General features: G+C 30.7%; 1 protein-coding gene across 1 annotated transcript in view; it reads right to left on the bottom strand.

Moving 5' to 3' along the window:
- Window positions 1–9,460, bottom strand: part of LOC106462233 (stomatin-like protein 2, mitochondrial) — a 27,990-nt gene that overhangs the window by 8,336 nt on the left and 10,194 nt on the right. The window contains exons 4-8 of the mRNA XM_013922132.2: window positions 9,205–9,263; window positions 6,071–6,203; window positions 5,861–5,917; window positions 3,252–3,344; window positions 2,364–2,462 (exon numbers count right to left, since the gene is read on the bottom strand). Coding sequence (XP_013777586.1) covers window positions 2,364–2,462; window positions 3,252–3,344; window positions 5,861–5,917; window positions 6,071–6,203; window positions 9,205–9,263 — 441 coding nt within the window. The remainder of the gene's footprint in view (window positions 1–2,363; window positions 2,463–3,251; window positions 3,345–5,860; window positions 5,918–6,070; window positions 6,204–9,204; window positions 9,264–9,460) is intronic.

Below are 9,460 nucleotides of genomic sequence, written 5' to 3'. Positions count from 1 at the left end.
TTCCTCTGAATCCTCATCTTCAGCATTGGTTACCATTGCATATATCATACTTAAAAAACAAAAAAAACAAACCTAAACAAACAAAAAATCAAGGAATTCATCTTAATTGAACAAAACAACTCTACTCTAAACCAACATCCTGGGGTGCCAAGATATTTTTTTCTTAAGTCATGCAACAATATTTGGTCATGTGACCTCTTTGTTCCATACTGTATATATATATATATATATATATCTATGTCAGTATAAACTACTTGTACCTGATGATGACAAAACCTTGTCGAAACATTGTACATTTGCTGTTATGTTAAACTTATGTTAAAGTTTTTCTTCATTACACATTCAAGACATCTCCAGGCATTATTATTCTCAAAGTGGGTTCCTCGTCATCCAATTTGAGCATACATAAAGGGTCCTCTTGCCAAAATATCTTCATAAATCTATCAAACAGACTGCAAGCTTAGAAAAAAGTGAATTTGTTCCAATGATGTAAGTAATGTCTTCAGTAGTGGATAGATACTTCATATTGTTTGTGGATTTCTCTCTGATTTGACCAGTACCTGAAAAGATCACATTTTTCATAAATTCTCCTCTCTGATCTGAACAGTATCTGACAAGGAGATCACATACTGTGTACATAGTCAAGAGTTATTAGTTTCATCATAATGCATCACAAATCCTGAAGCATTCCAGGTCCTTTCGAACAAGATATTTCAAAAGCAAGGTCCTAAGTCATCCCATACAAAGGGAAATATCTTAGTTCTACTCATTGTAAAGTTCTCTGCAACAACATTTCCTGGAAACATTTTCTGAACAGCTCTGCATTGCCATCACACGACAAGAAGGAATAACTCCCTGTAAGCAACTTTCATCCCTCAAAGAACTTCTGTTTGTGTGCTATACTTTTTATTAATTTGATTCTTAGCTACAAAAGATGTCTGCTTGTTTCCTTTTCCTTATGACATATCTGATGCATATTCTGTTTCATTATAACACTGATACACCCACTGCTGGAGACTTCGGACACGATTTTCACCCCAAAATGTTTCTATGTTGTACTAAATTTAGCTTTAGTCAAGGCCCAGTGTTTAAGTCCCTTAGAGGGAATAATAACTTACTTAAATCCAGACTTGTCAACAAGGAATTTTTTTTTGTACAGCATACAAAATCCCTTTACTGAAGATAAATCAGCTTTTCACCAACCCTCAACTTTAACTCCCAGTGAATTGATTTACCGTAGCCAACTAGCATTAAACTTTATTTGTCTATGTGTCATTGTATGTGAACATATTTCTACACCCAAAATGTAATCAAAAATTTTCATACATCATCTGATAAAGAACATTTAGTTCAATATACAGTGAAGTCTTTAAAACAGCCTAACAGAGACTAGTCAACCTCTGTAAACTGGACACTTATTTTGATGCGTTAAATATACAGTGAGAACATTAAATACCTCTGTAATCTAATGGAAAACTTGGTCCTAAACTAGACCAGTTTTAGAGATTTCACTTTATCATTAAACATTCTTACTGATATCCAGGTATGAATGAAATAAGTGCCACTACATTCTTTCAGTGTTTCTTCATTGAGAATATTAATATTTCCATTTAATTAACACTCACCACATTAAAAGGGTGATATGGAAGTATGGGTATTCATTTTTGAAGTATGCTGATGATCAAGATGAAGATGAGGATTCACTGGAAAAACTGGCTTGAAGTAGAACCTGCAAAATATATAGCTAGAAAACATTGGTTAAACAGATATCTAAACAGAAACATGCAACAAGGAAACTTATATAGTTCAATTTCTCATTTTGACCCTTTATTTAGGAAATTTTTTGAGAACTTTTTGGGAATTTTAGTAAAGTCCCGAAAATCTGGGAATTTTGGGATGCTTGAAAGCCTGTAGATAGAATAAAGTATAAAGCTCTAATATTTTTATTCAACAATCTTATTTTATACTATAATCTTTTTTTCTTCTTCAACTGTAACCAGTTTTGTATCTTCTGTGGTTGCTGTTCAATTAGTTTATTGTTCTTAATTGATAAAATTTTAACAAATGTGTGATATTAGAATATGTACATTTAACTACTGTATTCCATACAATATATTTCATATTTTAAACAGTTTGCACACAGATATTATGAAGTATCGCCGAAGATGTGCATTACAGTATTTGAAACTCTGATTACTTGTGGTACATAAATGCATGTAGGTCACTGTAATACCATGTATGCAAAAAATGAACAAATTATATAGACAAAAAATATATAAAGAGAAAGTTTAAAGTTCAAAATCTTGGATTTAAAATCATTTAACTAACAAGTATAAAGTTCATTTGAATATTAATTAACTTACCTTGGGCTTGGTTGATTTGTTCCATTTTTTGTGCTTCAGAGGCTAAGATTCGTGCTCGTTTTGTTCCTTCTGCTCTGTTGATATCTGCTTCTCTAACACCTAAGAAAATAAAACAAATTATAATAAAACATAATATCTAGATTGTGTACACCATCCTTATAATGGTGTGAAACCACTGAAATTTCTATTTTTGCTCTTAAAACACCTAAAATTGGTTTTTCAAGTTGTGTCCTTAATAACCAACAATATGAAAACTGACACATCTCAGCACTTTAAATATGATGGCTCAGTCAGTTTAAAGCATTAAAGCATGTATTCCATATGTGAAGTTGTAGGTTCAAACCCTACTTGATTTTCACATATTCAAAAAAACAACAAAAAATAAACAAACAATGGAATTCAATACTTCGTTGGTTCCACCTATAATTAATATATAGCAACAACATATACACAGGAATAGTATAAACAATGAATTTATTGTTGTTAATGGGTTAGTTTATTCTATTTTAGAAGATAAATATCATATTCACTTCAAACCTACACTACTACAAAACACATTAATATTACACAATAAAGATATGTAAATTATTATAAATTATTTCTAGTCTTTTTCAAACTATATTCTATGTTGAAGGACAATACTCTTATAAGATACGCCGGTGTATTCAATGCTCGAGAAACAACTATTTTATTTCTAAGATTGTTAAGATAACAAACTGAAAACATATTGTTGAGAATGCATTCATCTCTCTGTCAAAATATATAGAGCCAATTTTGACAGTAAAACAATGCCACAGAAGCTGATATACAAACAATTTAACATGTAATGCATTAAGTGTACATACATAAAGTTTAAAGAAAATTATAATATGATAATGATGTTATTACCTTCAGACTCTAAAACCGCAGCACGTTTTTTTCTCTCTGCCTCAACCTGCATTTGCATGGCATCTTTTACCCTTTCAGGTAATTTTATATCCCCTGAAAAAGTAAAATATAGTTAGTCAGTTCTCTGCCTCAACCTGTATTTACATAGCATCTTTTACCCTTTCAGGTAATTTTATATCCCCTAAAAAAGTAAGATATAGTTAGTCAGTTCTTTGCCTCAACCTGTATTTAGATGGCATCTTTTACCCTTTCAGGTAATTTTATATACCCTGAAAAGGTAAAATATAGTTAGTCAGTTCTTTGCCTCAACCTGTATTTACATGGCATCTTTTACCCTTTCAGGTAATTTTATATCCCCTAAAAAAGTAAGATATAGTTAGTCAGTTCTTTGCCTCAACCTATATTTACATGGCATCTTTTACCCTTTCAGGTAATTTTATATACCCTGAAAAAGTAAAATATAGTTAGTCAATGTACCTTTATGAATGAAAAAATATATACATACACATATATATATAAATTATTGTATTCAGACATAACTCCTTTCATTTATTATCCTCAACAGACAATCAATTACTTTTAAACTTGTAGCAAAATTATTTCATAAATCTTTAAAAGTTTCAAGTTTATAATGAAAATAAATTCCCCAATATACACTTAAAATGTTTAGTGCTCTTTATAAATCTATTAACCAGGGTTAAATATACTAAAGCACTGTATCAAGCAGACATTTTTTTAGCAACAGAAGCCTAGATGAACACTTCTCTTAGTTTGGTAGGTCCCTTTAAAAAAAATAAAAAGACTCACAATAATAGTTACTAGATTTCCTAACTGAAAGTTTTTGGATCCAAAGTAAAATCTGGAAATTGTTGAAAATCGTTTGACATAATAAAGTGGAATTGATAGAAGCTAAAATAATTTCAATGTTCAGTTGTTGTTTTTTTTACATAATTCTTTTTTTAAAAAAAATGACTACATTAAATAAGTAATACTGGTGACAAAAATTACAGAATGGTTTTGTGGCTTGTGCCTTATGATCAGACTGCATTTAACTTATCGAATGTCTGGAGTGGATTGATATTCAGAAGGGTCACTTGCATCCACCATGGATGAGCCTTAAGCTGGGGGGGTGTGTGAAATTTTCAATACAAAAGTGCTAATACTCATATGTGCATACAATGAAGGATTTTGTTCACATGGTTAATTTATGAAAAACACATACAACCATTGTTTTTAAAAATTTCCTAATTGTAAACTTACCTCAGATGTTATTCATCAGTCAATAAAATGTCATTTGAATACATTTATTGTTAATGACCACTCATACAAAACACAGCCATATGAGGCTACTGGAATGGTTTAATAATGATTTAAATAAAAAATGCTAAATAACTTCTCGTGATCTTGTTGCATAAAAAAGGAACTAATGTTGTAGGTCTTTTACTGGTTCATTTGAATATAATTTAATGATTATTTAGATTCTGTGAGTCATAATGTGTCTGCTTTGACAGTACAATGGAAAGCATGCAGACTGGATGAAAAGCAGATCAAATACGTCCCAGCACTGAGTACTGGCAGAATTTTACTCATACCCTGAAGCACACAATGCACTGCTTAAACGTAATGGTAATTAATAAGAAAGCCTATTACTGATATTCATGGAAAATACCATAGTTAATTGTTACTTAGTAGGCTTACATTTTGTTACTTTTCAGTTATATTAAAAGAGTACTTCCTTTAATTATTTAGGTACATAAAATAGTTATCAAATACTAAGAACTATCATGACTGTGTTTAGAAACAAAATGCCGAGCGTCTTTTATCCAAAATACTTTTCAAATGTACAAAAATAACCAATTGGTATAAATGAAGAATAATCCATTTCTAAACCTAATAATTATGAAGATTTTCATTATGGAGAAGATAAGTTACAAAACCAAACACTTAGTGAATAATGCATAGGTTTAACAAACTTATAAAAATGGCTTAATTTCTCAACAGACACAAGTAGGTTTTCCAACTTACTCTGCTCTACTTAATACATCTTGCAAGATTTGACACACGAGCATAGGTGGAATTATGGGTGGGTTGGGTGTCCGCACACTTTTTTTTCTGTTTCTGTGAGATATAGTATACACACAACATTCACAATTATTAAATCAGACTCTCCTCCTCCTCCCCCACCCAATTTTGGCCCCAAACTCCTCAAATACACACAAGTATAGTACACTATCTTCCAGACATCTTTGAATATGTTAATTCCTCCTTTTACTCAACTGGTTTGTTTTCCTTTAACATTTAAATGTTGTAAAAAAATACTTCTAGAAGTATGGCAGTCAAAAAAAAGGGAACCCAATTGATGAGATGATGCATTCTAATCTTTATACATAAGAACAGTATACTGAATTAGACATTCTCATTACCAGGTTTGATTCTGGGATCTGATCTAAATTTGTAGCACTTTATTCCCTACTTACAGATACAATCCCATTTTTAATCGTTTTATCATCACATATCCTTTTTCGTTGAGACAAAAGTTCAAAGCTTGTCACACTTGCATTTAATTACATAAAAAAATGGTTTACATAAAATAAGAAAGGAATACTTACTAATCTCATATCGAAGACAATCAATACCCCAAGAGCTGCTGGCTTTATTTATTGCTTCTGTAAACAAAATAAAGAAGGAGAAATAAAATAAAAATATTATACCAAATTTTATTAGCACAATAATACATATTTTACTTTTCTAAATTGTATTATTATTTTTTTAAATTTTATGCAAGAATTATACTGGAATAATGATTACAGGCTGCCTACCTACTATACCAATGTTGAGAGACTCTCTTTCCCTGAACACACTGTCTAGGCTGATTTTACCAAGCTCAGACCTCATTGTTGTCTGAGCTAACTGAGTAATGGCAAACTCTGGATCTTCAACTCCGTAACTGGCCTGCAAAGATAATATCAAATTAATTAAGTTACATATTTTATAACATATTCCTTAAACACATGTTAGAGACAAAATTTCTAAAAATCTAATGGCACTACCGTTGACAAATGTGCAGTCAGTGCTTAAATATTTCTGACACTTACTTGTTTGGATCATTAAGTTGTTTGCACAGACTTTTTAACACTCAACATGTTGTATACTGAGAAAAACTACAAAAACAGACTGTATTTAATTGTCTTTCAATATCTGGTCTGGAGATAAAGATTCCATTTTGTTCAGCCATGTTTGGCCATAATGGTAACGTATTGACATGTAAGCGTATGATTATTAATAAGGATTACAAAATTATTACTAAGACATATAGATATAGAATTGAAAATAATTCCATTGTTTGTAATATGATGTAATATGATAATTTGATAAATGTTTAAGCTCACTCACAAAATATTATTCAACATCATTTCTTATATATATATTTTTTAACACTCCTAGTAATAACTTACTTTGTCACTTAGCGTAAATAAGCATCTTGGGTTATTGCTCATATTTATGTTTTGTTTGTTTGTTGTTAAGCGCAAAGCTACACAATGGGCTATCTTTGCTATGCTCACTGTGGGTACCAAAACCTAAATTTTAACCTTTTAAGTCCTCAGACTTACCACTGAGCCACTAGGAGGCCACTTATTTGGTTTTAAAAATGGCCTGTTCTAAAACAATAATCAATATCCAATAGTTACATGTAAACCCCACTAGAATTTGGTCTGTTGTTTGTCAAATACATTCTACGGAGAAATTTAAACTCAGTGAACCAATTTATCTTTGTTGTGTTTTACTTTTCAACATTAAAATTCAAAGTTTATGTCACTTGTTTTCTAGTAAAATCATTAATACACTTTTACATTATTGCTTAAATAGCTCCAAATGTTAAAATTACTTATGATTTGTATTAAATATTTAACCATACTTAACTGGTTCTCATGGTTGTTGTTTTTATTTTAACTTTACAAAAAACAGAACTCCACTAGAAAAGCATTTCTTTACCACATGTAATCAGAAACTGGTGTAGAGATGCTTTCTCCAAAGATTATTATGTTAGGTATGAAAAATATAAAGTACAAGAAAGAAGGAAGCCGGGGTATCTTTCCTCGCGTACAAATGCTGGACAGTTTAGAATATAATAGCTAATATTTTGTTTATGCAAGTTCAATTAAAAGAACGGCACTATAATACAAATAACTCGCATGTATAGATATGATCATAATACATTTACAACCACTGAGGAGCATTCTAATTTCAGCAGTTCAAAAAGAAAAACAAATGTTGGCAGTGGGTGCTATCAGCCATTTGTCTTCCCTCTGGTCAACAGTTCAAAAAGAAAAACAAATGTTGGCAGTGGGTGCTATCAGCCATTTGTTTTTCCTCTGGTCAGCAGTTCACAAAATAAAAACAAATGTTGGCAGTGGGTGCTATCAGCCATTTGTCTTCCCTCTGGTCAGCAGTTCAAAAAGAAAACAAATGTTGGCAGTGGGTGCTATCAGCCATTTGTCTTCCCTCTGGTCAGCAGTTCACAAAAGAAAAAAAGTTGGCAGCACCAATTGTTTTAGAAGCTTTGCCATAACAAAGAGAAGGAAAGTAAGTTTAGTGGCGATGACAATTGAACCCAAGACCCTTGAATCATGCCCCCCCATATCACCAAAGATAAAAAACCTTAAAGTAAGTTTAGAGGCGATGAGAATGGAACCCAAGACCCTTGAATCATGCCCCCCCATATCACCAAAGATAAAAACCTTAAAGTAAGTTTAGTGGAGATGAGAATAGAACCCAAGACCCTTGAATCATGACCCCCTCCCCCCATATCACCAAAGTAAAAGTAAAAAAGAATAAGGCTAAAATTGGGCAGAGGACAGATAGCCCATTATGTTACTTTGTACATTACAATAAACATATTAAGAATATTTTGATTAGTTGGATAGTTCAAATAATAAGAATCTCTAATTTTTTATTCATTGATTATTTTTTGTGACAAATGATTTAATCATAATTTTGATTAATCAATTGTTGGAATAATCAAAAACAGTACTAATCAGAAACAATAAATTTTTAATTAGTTCATTTCTTTTGTGACAATCGATTTAATCATAATTTCAATTAATCAATTGTTGGAATAATAAGGAACTCTAATTTTCATTAACCAATTCATTTATATGACATTAATGGACATAATTAATGCATATCGTTGAAGGATTAAATTGCCTAGCTCTAGCTGGAAATGTATGGATTAACAGTTTTGATTTTTACAAATAAATTATTTGTATGGGTGAGAAATCCAAACCGCTTACTCAAACAAAAAATATTTTGAGAAGAGTAGGAAACTGAAAACAAATTTAATAGATATGAATATTTTAAAGTATTAAACAAGTATGAGATAACAAAACAGTTGATAATCTTTAAATTTGATCATTTTTTGTAGTTATGCTCAATATGGTGATAGTGTTGAAAAGGAAAAATTTAGTCGGGATGAAGAAAAACTTTCAATGGAGCAATTATGCATAAAAGAAATATACGGAGGAAAAGGTTTATCTTCAATCAGTCTTTAGATAGGAGTGGTTTTTATATCAGTTATTTACTGACATAATGTAGATCCTCTAATTTGCAATATGTCTCTAAGCAAAAGTACTTCTCTTTATAAGTTAACCTACTAGTTACTGACACACCATTATCTTCTAAGTTAAAACTAGTCTTAACTAGGAGTACTTTGTATCAGCCCATTTCTCATTACTCTGAAGCATAATAGCCTTTAATCTAAAACAAAGTATAGAGGATTAAAAACTAACTGTAATACACAGTTAATGGTGCATTATGCAGCTTGTTTTATAATTAGAAAAAAAATATAATTATATGAATTTCTGAGGAAAGAGATTCTTGAAGATTTTTGTTCATTTTCAATATATATATATATAACAAATGAAACAAACACAAAAAATTAAGAATACTGTCTTACCTTGTAAGGTTCAACTACTCGAAGGTATAGAACTCCATCAATACTTAGAGTTACATTATCTGCAAAAATTTAAACAAGTTCATAATATATTTAAAAAAATAGTTTTTACCTGTTCTAAAAAAACTACATATTTCATACATTACACCAGCCAAACCAGTTTAGTAAATACCAAAAATAATTATGTTACAATAAGTAACCAGAAAAGACAGATTTCATACAGGTTTAAAGTAATTTTAATACAATTATGCCTAAAGTG

The sequence above is a fragment of the Limulus polyphemus genome, unplaced genomic scaffold (assembly GCF_000517525.1).
Source record: "Limulus polyphemus unplaced genomic scaffold, Limulus_polyphemus-2.1.2 Scaffold1122, whole genome shotgun sequence".
NCBI lineage: Eukaryota > Metazoa > Arthropoda > Merostomata > Xiphosura > Limulidae > Limulus > Limulus polyphemus.
The sequence above is the reverse complement of the archived record's forward strand: the minus strand, read 5'-3'. Positions and strand labels throughout refer to the sequence as shown.